The sequence below is a fragment of the Oncorhynchus mykiss genome, chromosome 2 (assembly GCF_013265735.2).
Source record: "Oncorhynchus mykiss isolate Arlee chromosome 2, USDA_OmykA_1.1, whole genome shotgun sequence".
Classification (NCBI taxonomy): Eukaryota; Metazoa; Chordata; class Actinopteri; order Salmoniformes; family Salmonidae; genus Oncorhynchus; species Oncorhynchus mykiss.
In genome coordinates, this window is record NC_048566.1 from 18,249,046 (window position 1) to 18,266,095 (window position 17,050).

The following is a 17,050-nucleotide window of genomic DNA, read 5'->3' on the forward strand; positions in this document are numbered from 1 at the left end:
AACATAATAAGGACAGCGTTTGACTTATGTACACCACAAAAGTCAAAGGTTATGTGCAAAACAAAGATTAACAAGACAAATATTTGGGAACAAGGAACTGAAAAGTGAAGTATATGTGAAAACAACACTTAAGGTTATAATCTTGTAAGGATTCCTTCCCTGTGTGTGTGGGCCCCAAATGGGCCTAATGATCTGTAACAGGTCCAATCCAGTTTCATCCAGTTAGTTCCTGTATGGTCCAGACCAGTTCTATGCAAATAGTAACAATGACAGCCATGTCCTGCTATCAGTGACACAGGGATGACGTCATTCATGACATCATTTCCCCTGACGAGTCGTCCTCACAGCCTGGCTCTATTGTCAACAATCTGATCAGCAGATAACTCAGCGAGAGAGAGTGAGAGAGATGGGGGGGGGTTGGTGTGAGAGAGAGGGAGAGAGAGAGGCGGGTGAAGGGAGAGAGAAGGTTGAAGAGAGAGAGAGCGGGGGTGAAGAAAGAGAGAAAGAGAGAGAGAGGTGGAGAGAGAGAGGGGTGAAAAGAGAGAGAGAGAGCGAGAGAGGGGGGTGTGAAGAAAGAGAGAGAAAGGGCGAAGAGAGAGAGGGAGAGCGGGAGAGAGGGGTGGAGAGAGAGAGAGGGGTGGAGAGAGAGACAGGGGTGGGGAGAGAGAGGGAGAGGGGTGAAGAGAGAGAGAGAGGAAGAGGGGGGAAGAGAGAGTTAAAGACAGATAAGGAGATAAAGGGATAGAGGAGCAACTGTGACAAAGTCGTCTGTCAATGTGTTCCCTCCAATCTGCTACTACGTTGTGTTAAAATGTTATTCTTCATCATTTAGGCATAATGCATGTTTTTAGCATGTTGCAGGTTGATTCTGTGTAGTATCTAGTATGTTCTCTTTGATCACATGACTTTGCAGGCCTCTCCGTTGACTGACATTGGAGTGGACGACTTGGTCTGCTTGCCTCCAAGCATCCCCATGTTGAAGTTGAGGCCTTGGAAGGCGCTCAGCAGGCTGTAGCCATCGTCCTTGGCCGGGGTCTCAGGACCAATCAGTTTAGCCAGTTGACGGGGGAGTGCCACTTTCCCTTGCGCCGCACTCAGGTGGCTGGTGTCCTTGGAACTCTGGGGGTTGGGAAGAGAGTTGGGAAGAGAGGGGTAGGGTGACGAGGAAAAAATACAGTTTAAATATAGCACTGCTTTAAGGGTTATGGGTATGGGGCTAGGAGATAGGGGCTAAGGGCTAGGAGATAGGAGATAGGGTCTAGGTGATAGGGGCTAAGGGCTAGGGGCTAGGAGATAGGGGCTAAGGGCTAGGAGATAGGAGATAGGGTCTAGGAGATAGGGTCTAGGAGATAGGGGCTAGGAGATAGGGGCTAGGAGATAGGAGCTAGGAGATAGGGGCTAGGAGATAGGGGCTAGGATATAGGGGCTAGGATATAGGGCTAGGAGATAGGGGCTAGGAGATAGGGGCTAGGAGATAGGGGCTAGGAGATAGGGCTAGGAGATAGGGCTAGGAGATAGGGGTATAATTTGTTCTGCTAATGCAACACACTAACCTTGGAGAGCTGGTACTTCTTCCTGAAGTGATCCCTCATGGCGGCTCTCTCTGCGTGCTTCTGAGCATTCAGGGCTTCCCTCAGCTTCCTGGAATCAACACAACTACATGTAACACATAGACAGACACACACACAAACATAAATACATCCCTGCCCTAAAACCCATCACCGCCAACCCCCAACCTGTCTGTTACCAAGCTGGTTTTCATCCATAATCTCCTCATGGTGTTGTTTCTAATCTCCACATTGACCACAGTGGTCATGTTGTAGTTATGTTTGCAGTCACTCACCTCTCTTTCTCCAGGTCAGTTTGGTAGGAGCGTGTGACGGAGGTCTGTCCCGTCCGTGGAGGGCTGCTCTTTACTCCTCCTGTCCACCTCTTGGCCCTGCGCCTGGCCCACACCTCTCTCTCCTTCACTCCTGTCACACAGCTGGACAGCTTCTTCATGGGCACCGCCAGAGACTGCTTCACCATAGTATCCATGTCTCAGGGTGTCTGTTATAGAGTGTGTGTATGTGTGTGTGTGTGTGTGTGTGTGTGTGTGTGTGTGTGTGTGTGTGTGTGTGTGTGTGTGTGTGTGTGTGTGTGTGTGTGTGTGTGTGTGTGTGAGAGAAAGAGAGGGTACGTCCAGAACTCTCTGTAGTGTAACCTATGTGTGTTACTTCACACTCAGAAGCATCAAAGAGTGTCCTTTTTCATTCGTGTTCTGTAGGACATATGTTTGTGTCTGTGCGCATCTCCCACATCTTCCTCCTTGAGGTTAGCTGGCTTGGACACACTCACTACAGTACAGACAGCCAGTGTATTCATAGACAATGACTCAGGGGCTCAGTACCTACAAGGACAAGGACACAAACAGGCAGTTAGAGATTACACCCAGACAGCATGTGCAGCGTTTCAGATAGACACACACAAGCCCAGTCCAGTACTTCCTTACCCAGACATCCACAGTAGGCCTGAGCCTCAAACACCCACAAAGTCCTTAGAGCTTCAGCCAGAGGCCATATACTGTAGCTAACCGTGTCCCATAGTCCAGTTCCACAAAGCCTTGAGGTCAACTGAAAGCAATGAGAAGAGCAACCCCACAGACAAAGTTCTTCCTGCTCTCCTTTCCTGCTCTCCTCCACTCCTTGTGCTGTGTGTTCTATTGCCCTCTCAGGTGAAAATAACAGCTTTCCTCCCCGATGATCTACTATTCAACCCATTCCCCCCTCATCCTCTATACCCCTCCCTCTTTACTATTACCCCCCCTTGAGATGACCTCCTTATGGACTTAACGAGGGGAATCTCGTTAGCAGAAACAGGGACTGCACCCTGTGTATGAAGAAGACTTAGAGACACATTAGCTGATGTCATGTTGGGTTAGACACTCTCCTGACTGACTGTGTGCTTGTGTGACAAACAGAAAGGATGGCAGGGTATTATTACCTTTAAAAAGTTCCAACAAGTTACCATCCCTCACGCTTTCTAGGTAGATGATGCCTTAAGCACAGGTCTGGGATCTGTTTATGCAATCCCAATACCCAATCTCCAACCATTAGAAGGCAGAAAGACAAAGTGATCTTCGATCAGGTTTAACCAGCTGTGATCAGGATGACGGTGGAGGTTTAAGACAGGCCAGATGGATGGAAGGGCTCTGAGTTCAGTAGATAATGGGAGTATAGAGGCAGACAGAGAGAGATATACGGCGTGAGGGAAAGTCAGTCTGTCAGTATGAGACAGCAGTCTGTGTTCAGAGCAGAAGACAGTAGTTACTACATACTGATCTGAAGACCATCCAGCAAAAGGGGCGGGAATGAGGAAAAAGGACAATGTCTTCTCATACTCTAGATTCTCTTCTAGTCTCAAACAGCACCACTTCAACCATTATGGATCTTCAACAGGCGTGGAAACATAACCGTGTGCACTCTGCAGCCATTTCCCCAATTGTTTTCCTAAACCACCTGAGACTGACAGGGCAAGTCATTCCAGGTAGTCAGACACAGCAGATAGAGAGAACAGGTGATGGAAAGGGAGGGAGGGATGGAGGGAGGGATGGAGGGATGGATGAAGGGATGGAGGGATGGTATGGGAGGGATAGAGGGATGGAGGTATGGATGGAGGGATAGAGGGATGGAGGTATGGGAGGGATGGAGGTACGGATGGAGGTATGGGAGGGATGGAGGTATGGGAGGGATGGATGGATGGAGGGATGGTGAGGGAGTAGAGAGCATTGAAAGAAGAGATATGACCCCTGTTTATCTCAGGTCTGTTGTGAGACGGACAGAAAGAGCAGCTGTCAGGACACAGACAGTCTGGTTTACTAGCCGTGTGGCTAGTGCCAGGAATGCATGTGTGTGTGTGTAGGTGTGTGTGTGTGTGTGTGTGTAGGTGTGTGTGTGTGTGTGTGTGTGTGTGTGTGTGTGTGTGTGTGTGTGTGTGTGTGTGTGTGTGTGTGTGTGTGTATGTGTGTGTGTAGGTGTGTGTGTGTGTGTGTGTGTGTGTGTGTGTGTGTGTAGGTGTGTGTGTGTAGGTGTAGGTGTAGGTGTAGGTGTGTGTGTGTGTGTGTGTGTGTGTGTGTGTGTGTGTGTGTGTGTGTGTGTAGGTGTGTGTGTGTGTGTGTGTGTGTGTGTGTGTGTGTGTGTGTGTGTGTGTGTGTGTGTGTGTGTGTGTGTGTGTGTGTGTGTGTGTGTGTGTGTCTATAACATTACACAAACTAAAAACACAATGAAAGGAGACATAAAGATGTGACAGAACCCTGAGAAGGACATCAGGTGGCCAGCTGTTTGGCTTGGTGTCCATTCATCTTCTCCTGCAGCATCAGGAATTGCTACAGTATCTTCATTTGACCAGTTTCTCACAGCAGGAAAATGATCCTGCAGCATCAGGAATTGCTACAGTATCTTCATTTGACCAGTTTCTCACAGCAGGAAAATGATCCTGCAGCATCAGGAATTGCTACAGTATCTTCATTTGACCAGTTTCTCACAGCAGGAAAATGAACCTTCAACAACAGGAAATGTGAGTTATTATGTGGATTATAATTTATGGACAGTTTTGTAGGGATTAATACATTGGTCATTAGGGCAAATCAAATCTGACATATTTAAATGGGAATTACAAACTTTAGAAGCCTTTTTAAACCTTGAACACACTACCAGTTTGCATTTTCTGCTGCGCAGGAAGATGCTCTGCCTCAACATAGTGATGAAATTAAGATAGTAGATCTGTACAGTTCAAGCTCAGCCAGGACATATTAGACAGGACATGGGGGATGGAGGGAGAGAGTGTGTGTGTGGGGCCCCCAAGGTTCGCCATCTCCCAGTCAATCCAACCGCCCCTCTCCCCTCCCCCTCTCCCTTCTCCACTCCCCTCCCCCTCCCCCCTCTTCACCTCCAACCCCCTGGGCCTTGGTTTGTGACAGATGAGGACACCATTAATTCCTTAACGAGATGGAGGAGAGAGCCCACAGACCCTCTGTCACAGATCCTTATGCACAGATTTAGGACCAGCTCTTCTATAATTATAACCGCTAGGGGGAGAAATTTGAAACTGACGACATCCTACTGCCACAGAGGGTGAGATAAGTCAACGGGCAACATTAACACCTTTCAATGTACCACACAGATGCTGGGTAGGGACACTACAGTGTCTTTAGAGGGACATAATACTTGGAAACTACTGTTAGGAGAATAGTAGTTACATGGGATATTTCATGATAAAGATAGATGTTATACAAACTGTGTAATGTGTTTGTAAAAAAATCAAATTAAATCTGAATTTATTTAAAGTGCATTTAACAAAGTCACAACACACTTTACAAAACAACAACATAATAATAAGACAAGAGATAATCAAGAAGAGAGAAACAGAGACAGCAGACAGAAAATCACAAAAAACATCAAGCAAACATAAGGAGGGTGGGGGGGCCGGGGGGGTAAGACAGAGTACAGGGACACATGGGCAGCAAGACATTAAGGAGTCCAGTAGGTCAGGAGTGGTAGTGAGTCCATTTATAGCCAGGAGGAAGGTGGACGGTTAGCAGGGTGTAAAGTGTGTATGTCAGTGGAGGCTGCTGAGGGGAGGACGGCTCATAATAATGGCTGGAACAGACAAATGGAAACCAGGTGTTTAATGTATTTGATACCATTCCCCGTATTCCGCTCCAGACATTACCACGAGCCTGTCCTCCCCAGTTAAGGTACCACCTGTGGTGTATGTGTGTTGGAGCTTCCAGAATCACTGCTGTCTGAGCTTCTTTAGGGATTCCACTGTGGATCAGTGTCCAGCATGTGAAGGGCGGCCAGCCTGACCAGAGCACGCACGCACGCACGCACACAAACAAACAAACAAACAAACAAACAAACAAACACACACACTGTTTCTCCCTCTTTCTCTCTTATACACACGCACAGGTCAGGGATGTACTAAGGTCATTCCTTTCAGACCAGTACAATAACAGGGCTGTCTAATGTTAGTGTGTGTGAATTACCATGACTCAGTCTGAGACTGCTCTCACTGACAAGACACACAGAGACATGGGAAACACACGTGCTTCCCCTGTGAGCTTCACACACTCAAACACATGAGAATAAAGAAGCCTGTCCAAAACGTTCAACTAATAGTCGGTCACACACACACACTTCCTCTGTCAGTGTCTCTCTCTACACTCAGATATAGACCGGTGAGGTCTCACTACATTAACCGTACGTTGACTTTCCGACTGAGCTTACGTTCAGCACTGCCTTAAAGCCACCTCTCAGCACTGCCTTAAAGCCACCTCTCAGCACTGCCTTAAAGCCACCTCTCAGCGCTGCCTTAAAGCCACCTCTCAGCGTTGCCTTAAAGCCACCTCTCAGCGCTGCCTTAAAGCCACCTCTCAGCGCTGCCTTAAAGCCACCTCTCAGCGCTGCCTTAAAGCCACCTCTCAGCGTTGCCTTAAAGCCACCTCTCAGCGCTGCCTTAAAGCCACCTCTCAGCGCTGCCTTAAAGCCACCTCTCAGCGCTGCCTTAAAGCCACCTCTCAGCACTGCCTTAAAGCCACCTCTCAGCGCTGCCTTAAAGCCACCTCTCAGCACTGCCTTAAAGCCACCTCTCAGCACTGCCTTAAAGCCACCTCTCAGCACTGCCAAGGCTGAAGAAAGAAAACTCATCAAGACTATCTCTTCTCTCTCTCTCTCTCTCTCTCTCTCTCTCCCTCCCTCCCTCCCTCCCTCCCTCCCTCCCTCCCTCCCTCCCTCTCCCTCCCTCCCTCCCTCCCTTGTTCTTCCACTTGCTCTCCCTCACATACCTACAGTATATAGCCTTATGACCATGCTCCCTACTAAGCTTGCAATAAAGAGGCCAGGGTCCAAATGGAGCACAGGGTGTTGTGTTGGTGTCTGTGTGATTCAGCTAGTAGGATATATATCAGTAGAAGGGTTCATATTATTATAGCACCATCAATAAATCGTTTATTCAAGTCATTCCACCAATATCTCCAGTTGGTGTTACAAAAAGAAATGCTGTGTGTGTGTGTGTGTGTGTGTGTGTGTGTGTGTGTGTGTGTGTGTGTGTGTGTGTGTGTGTGTGTGTGTGTTTTGTAGGGAGCAATGAGCCCATCTGTGCAAATGCAACATTATTATAGATTAATAAACAGTTTATACAGCTCATAAACAAAAGTGTCAACAACAATCTCCAGTTACAGCGTTACAAAAATAAAACTGTAATAGATAGAGAGAGAGAGTGTGTGTGTGTGTGTGTGTGTGTGTGTGTGTGTGTGTGTGTGTGTGTGTAATGTTATGCTGCAGTTAAAACAGCGTGCTCTACATACATAATGCATGTATCACTGCCACTAGGCCCGCCTCCACTGTGCAGCGAAGCTGTCAATCAGCATAAGGACACTGCCAATCAAACCACAGGAGATTGGTTGCACCATAATTAGGGAGGAGCAAAATGAGGGGAGGGGAGGAGATGGAGGGGAGGAGGGATGGAGCAAAATGAGTAGAATGATATCAAATACATCAAACACCTGGTTTGATGCCATTCCATTCACTCCGTTCCAGACATTATTATGAGCCTGTCCTCCCCTCTGCAGCCTCCACTGAATCAAACCCTAAAGGGAAGTGACAGACTCTCTCCATTCCATGTTTTATGTTAAAGGTGGAGAAGGATACATTTGCCCCAGACACTGAGGTCAGATTAGCCTATTTCCCTCATAATACACAGGGATTCTGAGGTCAGATTAGCCTATTTCCCTCATAATACACAGGGATTCTGAGGTCAGATTAGCCTATTTCCCTCATAATACACAGGGATTCCGGACACCAGTTTGTCACAAAGCACGACTTCCTGACACATTACAACGGCACGTTGTATGACATGGTTGGGCTGTCCTTCCTCGCATCCATGTCAAGGGTTAAAGGTCAGTGGTCATCGGCAGATGTTCCGGGTGCTCTCCCAGGCCTTGCTGCCCCTACGGAGTGGTAGGAAGAAGGGATGGAGGAGGGCGGAGGAGAGAGAGAGGCGTTTGGAGGGCTCGTACTCCAGCATCTTCTCCAACAGGTCAAAGAACTGATGATGCTCCTTAGCTTCTGATAACCGGTATCTCTGAAGTAGAGAGAGAGAAAGAGAGAGAGAGAGAGAGATAGAGAGAGAGAGGAGGGGTTCAATTAACACAAAGACATCAATAAGGATGTATTTTCTCTGTTATCTAAGGTCCACACACACACATTCATACACTCATGCCATGACCAAGTCCACAGCATAAGCCACCTCCTATTGCAAGGCAGTGAAGCACCAAATACATTTGTAGTTTTTATTTTATTTAAATACAACACATTTTCCAAAAAGTAGTAGCATTAGTCACGTAAACACAGAAATAAACAAATGGCACATTGGATTCCTAATTTTGTGTTCAGCCAAACTCATAGTAATGGAATAGGTTTGTTCAGAAATATGACTACGTATTGAAACACAAACAAGCAGATATTCTTTCATGTACAGTCTCAGGTTAGAGGGTATCTTCAGGTGTCAAGTATCTAAGGCATCTACACTACCGTTCAAAAGTTTGGGGTCACAAAGCAAATTTTTTGTCCATTAAAATAACATCAAATTGATCAGAAATACAGTGTTGACATTATTAACGTTGTAAATGACTAGTGTAGCTGGAAACGGCTGATTTTTGATGGAATATCTACATAGGTGTACAGAGGCCCATTATCAGCAACCATCACTCCTGTGTTCCAATGGCACGTTGTGTTAGCTAATCCAAGTTTATCATTTTAAAAGGCTACTTGATCATTAGAAAACCCTTTTGCAATTATGTTAGCACAGCTGAAAACTGTAGTTCTGATTAAAGAAGCAATAAAACTGGCCTTATTTAGACCAGTTTGTGGGTTCTCGATTACAGGCTCAAAAGGGCCAGAAACAAAGACTTTTCTTCTGAAACACGTAAGTCTATTCTTGTTCTGAGACATGAAGACTATTCCATGTGAGAAATTGCCAGGAAACTGAAGATCTTGTACATTGCTGTGTACTACCCCCTTTCACCGAACAGCACAAAATGGCTCTAACCAGAATAGAAAGAGGAGTGGGAGGCCCCGGTGCACAACTGAGCAAGAGGACAAGTACATTAGAGTGTCTAGTTTGAGAAACAAACGCCTCACAAGTCCTCAACTGGCAGATTCATTAAATAGTACCTGCAAAACACCAGTCTCAACGTCAACAGTGAAGAGGCGACTCTAGAATGCTGGCCTTCTAGGCAGAGTTGCAAAGAAAAAGCCATATCTCAGACTGGCCAATAAAAAAAAAAGATTAAGATGGGCAAAAGAACACAGACACTGGACAGAGGAACTCTGCCTAGAAGGCCAGCATCCCGGAGTCGCCTCCTCACTGTTGACGTTGAGACTGGTGTCTTTAGGTGCCAAGTATCTAAGGCTTTTCCAGTCCAGTCTCAGGTTAGAGTGTCTTTATCTCAGGGGTAACTTACCCATAGAGGTTTAATGTGGTCTTTGACAAATTGTCCTGCCTTGGAGTTATCGTTCCAGTCCAGTCTCAGGTTAGAGTGTCTTTATCTCAGGGCTAACTTACCCATAGAGGTTTAATGTGGTCTTTGACGTATCGTCCTGCCTTGGAGTTATCGTTCCAGTCCAGTCTCAGGTTAGAGTGTCTTTATCTCAGGGCTAACTTACCCATAGAGGTTTAATGTGGTCTTTGACGTATCGTCCTGCCCTGGAGTTATCGTTCCAGTCCAGTCTCAGGTTAGAGTGTCTTTATCTCAGGGCTAACTTACCCATAGAGGTTTAATGTGGTCTTTGACGTATCGTCCTGCCTTGGAGTTATCGTTCCAGTCCAGTCTCAGGTTAGAGTGTCTTTATCTCAGGGCTAACTTACCCATAGAGGTTTAATGTGGTCTTTGACGTATCGTCCTGCCCTGGAGTTATCGTTCCAGTCCAGTCTCAGGTTAGAGTGTCTTTATCTCAGGGCTAACTTACCCATAGAGGTTTAATGTGGTCTTTGACGTATCGTCCTGCCTTGGAGTTATCGTTCCAGTCCAGTCTCAGGTTAGAGTGTCTTTATCTCAGGGCTAACTTACCCATAGAGGTTTAATGTGGTCTTTGACGTATCGTCCTGCCTTGGAGTTATCGTTCCAGTCCAGTCTCAGGTTAGAGTGTCTTTATCTCAGGGCTAACTTACCCATAGAGGTTTAATGTGGTCTTTGACGTATCGTCCTGCCTTGGAGTTATCGTTCCAGTCCAGTCTCAGGTTAGAGTGTCTTTATCTCAGGGCTAACTTACCCATAGAGGTTTAATGTGGTCTTTGACGTATCGTCCTGCCTTGGAGTTATCGTTCCAGTCCAGTCTCAGGTTAGAGTGTCTTTATCTCAGGGGTAACTTACCCATAGAGGTTTAATGTGGTCTTTGACGTATCGTCCTGCCTTGGAGTTATCGTTCCAGTCCAGTCTCAGGTTAGAGTGTCTTTATCTCAGGGGTAACTTACCCATAGAGGTTTAATGTGGTCTTTGACGTATCGTCCTGCCTTGGAGTTATCGTTCCAGTCTAGACGCCTGCAGTGAAAATACTTCTGCTTCCTGAAAGGACAAATCACACAAAGTGTATACTATGTGTGTCTGTGAGGAGTGTGTATGTGTGTCTATGAGGAGTGTGTATGTGTGTCTGTGAGGAGTGTGTATGTGTGTCTGGGAGGAGTGTGTATGTGTGTCTATGAGGAGTGTGTATGTGTGTCTATGAGGTGTGTGTATGTGTGTCTGTGAGGAGTGTGTATGTGTGTCTATGAGGAGTGTGTATGTGTGTCTGTGAGGAGTGTGTATGTGTGTCTGTGAGGAGTGTGTATGTGTGTCTGTGAGAAGTGTGTATGTGTCTATGAGGAGTGTGTATGTGTATGTGTGTCTGTGAGGAGTGTGTATGTGTGTGTGTGAGAAGTGTGTATGTGTGTGTGTGAGAAGTGTGTATGTGTCTATGAGGAGTGTGTATGTGTATGTGTGTCTATGAGGAGTGTGTATGTGTGTCTGTGAGGAGTGTGTATGTGTGTGTGTGAGAAGTGTGTATGTGTCTATGATGAGTGTGTATGTGTATGTGTGTCTGTGAGGAGTGTGTATGTGTGTGTGTGTAACTGTCATCATGTGTTACCTGGTCTTGCAGATCATCGTAGAGGGGAGAGGTCCCCGTACTCTCTCCATCATGGCCAGGTGCTCCTGGTTGTCATGGGTCTGAGACAAACACAAACACTGGTCAGCAGAAGCTATAAACTCCCAAATTAGTTCACTTTCACTTGTATCACACAAACAACAAACACACACACAGTCTTTTGTAACTAAGATTGTGGGGACACACAATTCAGTCCTATTCAACATCCTGTTTTCCCTAAACCCTGACCCCTAACCCCAAAACCTAACCTTAACACTAACTTTAATCCTAACCCTCGCTCATAACCCTTAAACTAACCCTAACTCCTAACTCTAACTCTAACCCCCGAGAAATAGCATTTGACCTTGTGGGGACTAACAAAATATCCCCAGTTGGTCAAATTTGTATTTGTTTACTATTCTTGTAGGGACTTCTGGTCCCCACAAGTATAGTTAAACATGTCCACACACACAAACACACAGTACCTGATATAGGGTGAAGCCTTCATAGTACTCAAACAGGATGCAGCCGATACTCCAGACATCACACGGATGACTCCAGCCCAGCTCTGAGTTGGAACAGTAACAAATGTTGGCTAGCCAATAGTCCAAGATTAGAGTGTGTGAGTGTGATGTGTGTAGGTTACCCAGAATAACTTCAGGAGCGCGGTAGTGGCGTGTAGATATGATGGTGCTGTGGTGTTCGTGGTCAAACGTGGCACTGCCAAAATCCACCAGCCTTACTGTTGTATCCTTCACTTTCCTCTCATCCCGCTTCTGAGAGAAATAGAGGTGGGGGGGACAGAGAGAGGAGGGAGGGGGGGGGGGGGCAGAGAGAGAGGGGGGGACAGAGAGAGGGGGGGGGGGCAGATAGAGAGAGGGGGGGACAGAGAGAGGGGGGGGACAGAGAGAGAGGGGGGGACAGAGAGAGGGGGGGGACAGAAAGAGAGAGGGGGGGGCAGAGAGAGAGGGGGGACAGAGAGAGAGGGGGGGCAGAGAGAGAGGGGGGACAGAGAGAGGGGGGGGGGACAGAAAGAGAGAGGGGGGGGGAGAGAGAGAGGGGGGACAGAGAGGGGGGGGGGGGGGTTGGGAGAAGACAAGAAGAAAGGAGGGGAAAGGAAGATACAGGCATTTTATCAATTAAATTTGCTCACCTTCTTCGTCCTCTCTCCTCCACCCTCTCTCCTCCGCCCTCTCTCCTCCGCCCTCTCTCCTCCGCCCTCTCTCCTCCGCCCTCTCTCCTCCGCCCTCTCTCCTCCACCCTCTCACCTCAGTCCTCTCTCCTCAGTCCTCTCTCCTCAGTCCTCTCTCCTCAGTCCTCTCTCCTCAGTCCTCTCTCCTCAGTCCTCTCTCCTCAGTCCTCTCTCCTCAGTCCTCTCTCCTCAGTCCTCTCTCCTCCTCCCTCTATCCTCCGTCCTCTATCCTCCGTCCTCTATCCTCCGTCCTCTATCCTCCGTCCTCTATCCTCCGTCCTCTATCCTCCGTCCTCTATCCTCCGTCCTCTATCCTCCGTCCTCTATCCTCCGTCCTCCATCCTCCATCCTCCGCCCTCTGTCCTCCGCCCTCTATCCTCCGCCCTCTATCCTCCGCCCTCTATCCTCCGCCCTCTATCCTCCGCCCTCTATCCTCCGCCCTCTATCCTCCGCCCTCTATCCTCCGCCCTCTATCCTCCGCCCTCTATCCTCCGCCCTCTATCCTCCGTCCTCCCTCCACGGTCCTCACCCCTCGGTCCTCCCTCCTCCGCCCTCCATCCTCCGCCCTCTCTCCTCCGCCCTCTCTCCTCAGTCCACTATCCTCCGTCCTCTCTCCTTCGTCCTCTCTCCTCCGTCCTCCCTCCTCCGCCCTCGGTCCTCCCTCCTCCGCCCTCTCTCCTTCGTCCTCTCTCCTCAGTCCACTATCCTCCGCCCTCTCTCCTCCGCCCTCTGTCCTTCGTCCTCTCTCCTCCGTCCACTATCCTCCGTCCACTATCCTCCGTCCACTATCCTCCGTCCTCTATCCTCCATCCTGCCTCCTCGGTCCTGCCTCCTCGGTCCTCCCTCCTCGGTCCTCCCTCCTCCGCCCTCTCTCCTCCGCCCTCTCTCCTCCGCCCTCTATCCTTCGTCCTCTCGCCTCCGCCCTCTCTCCTCCGCCCTCTCTCCTTTGTCCTCTCTTCTCCTCCCTCTATCCTCCTCCCTCTATCCTCCGCCCTCTATCCTCCGCCCTCTATCCTCCGTCTTCTATCCTCCGTCCTCTATCGCCTCATTTTGAAAAAGGTACAAGTTAATCTAGGAGGATTGGTAAGGAGAGTGACCGGGGTTGAAATGAAACGGTCCTTCTCCACACATCAGGTAAATGACGTTTACAGGGGTGGATCCCAAAATAAATGTTTAAAGTGATCAAAACAAATTAAGATGCAAAACAGTTTATGGTTAAAACAATACGTAGCATATTGTTTTTAAAGTGTGCATGTTTTTCTCCTCTGACAAAACCAAACCTGATTCAAATGGGGTGTGGTATGTTTCAAAGGGGGTGTGGTATACTTCAAATGAGGTGTGGCAGATGTCAAAACTCTTCTGCAGTAGGATACTGTAGACATGAGTGTCCTCAATGAAAAGTGGCTATCGAGGAGGGGACGACACTCTTCTTTGCCTACTAATACATTGACACACTCCTCGACCACTCATCGGTTTCCGGGTCACAGATGAGAGAGGACAGAGGAGAGAGGACAGAGGACGGACTTTTGCCCAAAGGAGAAACACCCAGATACAGCGTAGGTAAAGAAGAGAGTGATGAAGGAAACCCTCCCCCTCCCTCTCACCTTCTCAGCGTTGTAAGTGATGGTGTAGTCAGAGTTGACAAACAGGATGTTCTCAGGTTTGAGGTCAGTGTGGGTCAGCTTGTTGATATGGAGAACTGCAGAGGGAAACAGATAAACCATGCATCCATCATGATAATACCTGGACAGCCAAGTTGAAACTGCCCAGCGTTGCACTTGCTGCCCATAGTTCCTCTACAGTATGTAGTAGACCAGCGGTATTCAACTCTGACCCTACGAGGTCCGGAGCCTGCTGCTTTTCTCTTCTACCTGATACTTAATTGCTCTAAATCAGTCCCTGATTAGAGGGGAACAATGAAAAAAGCAGTGGAACTGGCTTTGAGGCCCAGAGTTGAGTTTTAGGCTTGTAGACTGAGCTACATCAATGAACCAGCACCCTCTTCTGGTCAAAGACACCAATACCAGACACGAAACAATCCCTGGTAAGTAATGTCATAGTCTATGGAAGTAGTCACCACCAACCCTGGTTCTGGAGAGCTGCCAGCATGCACATGGGCATACATATATGTGTGTGACACACTCACAGTTGACAGCGAGGCAGATCTGGTAGGCCATCTGGCGGATGTGATCCATACAGTACGGCAGGAAGTTGTTCTCCTTCAGGAAGTCAAAAGTGCTGAGGGCTAGCAGCTCCATGGATATACACACATGACCATGGTAGTCAAACCAGTCCAGCATCTGAACACATTGACTGAGAGCGAGAGGGGGGGGGGGGGGGGGAGAAGTAAAGAGAAAGCCACAGAAGGTGAGGGAAAAAACTTCTCAAACTTTCTACTGGTTCATCAGACTCCGTACTGTTTGTTGTGTGGGTCTTTCTCATTGATTTTCTCCAGGACATTGATCTCCAGTTTAGCAGCTTGTCTGTACTTCTCCATGTTCTTAATGATCTTCAGAGCTACACGTGCCCCAGCCCTGAGAGAGAGACAGAGAGAACAGCTAGCTAACAACCAGCACACGCTCCACCTGATGCTTGACGAGTGTGCATGTGTATTTTATAAATGCCTCTCATACCTGCGCCGGTCCACACACGTCACCACCTTCCCAAAGGTGCCCTCTCCCAACAGACTGATAACCTCATCTGATGGGGAAGACGAAGAGATGGAGGCATGGGGATTCAATTAAAGACTGGGAAGTAGAGGAGTCTCTTTTATGAGAGGGCTCGAAAACATTCACCTATCCTGTCTTTTCAATGTGTGAAGACTAGAGGATAGTGGGAGGAACTAGTAGATGTAAACATAGCCTACATCTCTCTTGTAGAACGTCTCCATTCTGGTAGGCCAGGTGACCATCATCAGGGGCCTTCTCGTTCTTCCCTGGCCCCTCACTGCTGCTCCGCTAGGGGTCAGAAGTCAGGGGTCAGGGGTTTAGAGGAGGGGACAACAGGGCAAAAGTCGTCAGCATAGTTGGACTGAGCCTCTCAATAACACACACACACACACACAGCTGACATAACAGCTGCTTAATAATCTAAAATGCTTGTAAGCTGAGGACTAGTGTTGCAAGCCCCCGATGATGTTATCCAATTCCACAGGCTCCTCCTAACTCTTTAAGAAAACAGTCCATTCCTGATGAATGTAATGACTTGGGACCTGGAACTGAACAGCACTTAAACAGAGTATGCACTAGTGAACTATATCAGTAGTGGACTATGTTATCTGTACATACAGTAGAGTGGAGCCCTAAACCCTCTCCTGTCCTGTCCTGTCCTGGTATTACGGGCCTAAATGAGAAATGTCATGTGACTGGCTGGCCTGCATGGAGCAGCTCTGTGACTATTTCCATCTACATTCTAAGACTGTTATTAATATCAGAACATCACAAGGAGAAAGAGTGCTGAGAGAAAGAGAGAGAGTGCTGAGCGGGCAACTTTCTCTGACTTAGAGGGTGGCTTACAGACTGAATGAACACACACACAGACTCTCTCTCTATGAGTTGTGGTAGAGAGGCAGAACACAGGTAGAGAGAGAGAAGGGTTGCCAGGAATAAAACTGAGCTGTATCAAACTTCACAAAACACAACTAAATGAATTCAAACATTAAGAAAAAGGCAGTGAACATATGAACAGTGCATAGCAGAGGAAAGGAGGGTATGGGAGAGAGAAGGAAAGGAGACAATGGGAGAGAGAAGGAAAGGAGACAATGGGAGAGAGAAGCAGACGAGGAGGAAGAGGAGGTAAGATGCAGATGGGTACTCACAGAGAGGCAGAGACAGTCCAGAAAGTTCTTATACACAGAGTACAACTCTGTCTTCCCCATAACTCAGAACAGAGAGAGGGAATTAAGAAGATAAGGGAAAAGAGGGGAGAGGAAGATACAGCGTAGGTAAAGAAGACAGCGAAGAAGGGAGGATAAAGTCCACAAAAGGAAAAAAAAGGAAAGATGACTGAAGAGAGGAGACAGAAACTAATGACAGAGCAAAAAGCAGTGCAGAGGAAGACAGAACAGACAAAAGTAAACAGAGGGAAGAGAAAACAGCAAGAAGAAAAATAGAGTGGCAGAGAAGAGACAAAAGTAAGAGAGTGAAGTACAAATGAAACAAGATGAGAGAAAAAGACAGATTAGATGAACCGATGAAGACAGAACAGAGAAGCAAAGAGACAGACAGAGGAGAAAGTAGATAGGGAAGGAGAGATATGAGAAGGATACAGGAGATTGAGAGAGAGAAAGACGGTTGAGACAGACACTAATAATAACCTTTGGTCACACCCCCGAGGGAAAGTCCTGAGAACAGAATCAAGATGTGGAGTGTGTGTGAGTGTAGGTGTGTGCGAGTGTACTAGGGGCATATTTAGTTTCCCTCCCTGACACTCCTGTCACCTCCTTGACCCCGGCACTCTGGCATAGTGTTTTTCTACACCTGCCCTCTGTGTATACTGTTGAAGAAAAAATTGTTCCAAGGATCAAGCAGAGCTCATTTTCAAGTTAAGATTTTTTTCAAGCAATTACCAGGAAGTTAACTCTCCGGATATACCAGGGAGGAACTTCAACATGTACACATTACTCAATCATTTATATTCTTCACCTACACAAAGAACTGCTTTCAACGTGGCACCGTCATAGGATGCTACCTTTCCAACA

At 47.6% G+C, this 17,050-nt stretch overlaps 2 protein-coding genes across 3 annotated transcripts; both read right to left on the minus strand.

Moving 5' to 3' along the window:
* Positions 1–674: 674 nt before the first annotated feature.
* On the minus strand, positions 675–1,637 carry LOC118938207 (complexin-3-like). Its single transcript, XM_036940227.1, has 2 exons — positions 1,554–1,637; positions 675–1,119 (listed from the first exon to the last, which is right to left on the minus strand). The coding sequence occupies exons 1-2, from the start codon at positions 1,590–1,592 to the stop codon at positions 898–900; spliced, it is 261 nt and encodes an 86-aa protein (XP_036796122.1). The 5' UTR covers positions 1,593–1,637; the 3' UTR covers positions 675–897.
* A 5,317-nt stretch (positions 1,638–6,954) lies between these two features.
* LOC110536568 (dual specificity protein kinase CLK2) lies at positions 6,955–16,741 on the minus strand. Of its 2 annotated transcripts, none has more exons than XM_036940243.1 (11): positions 16,169–16,741; positions 15,218–15,308; positions 14,985–15,051; positions 14,769–14,885; positions 14,498–14,664; positions 13,956–14,050; positions 11,806–11,932; positions 11,645–11,727; positions 11,163–11,242; positions 10,513–10,603; positions 6,955–8,121 (listed from the first exon to the last, which is right to left on the minus strand). In XM_036940243.1, the coding sequence occupies exons 1-11, from the start codon at positions 16,226–16,228 to the stop codon at positions 7,945–7,947; spliced, it is 1,155 nt and encodes a 384-aa protein (XP_036796138.1). In that variant the 5' UTR covers positions 16,229–16,741; the 3' UTR covers positions 6,955–7,944. The 2 variants fall into 2 exon arrangements, with proteins under 2 accessions (XP_036796138.1, XP_036796133.1); XM_036940238.1 differs by having other exon boundaries at positions 11,806–11,935; positions 16,169–16,733.
* Between the last annotated feature and the right edge of the window lie 309 nt (positions 16,742–17,050).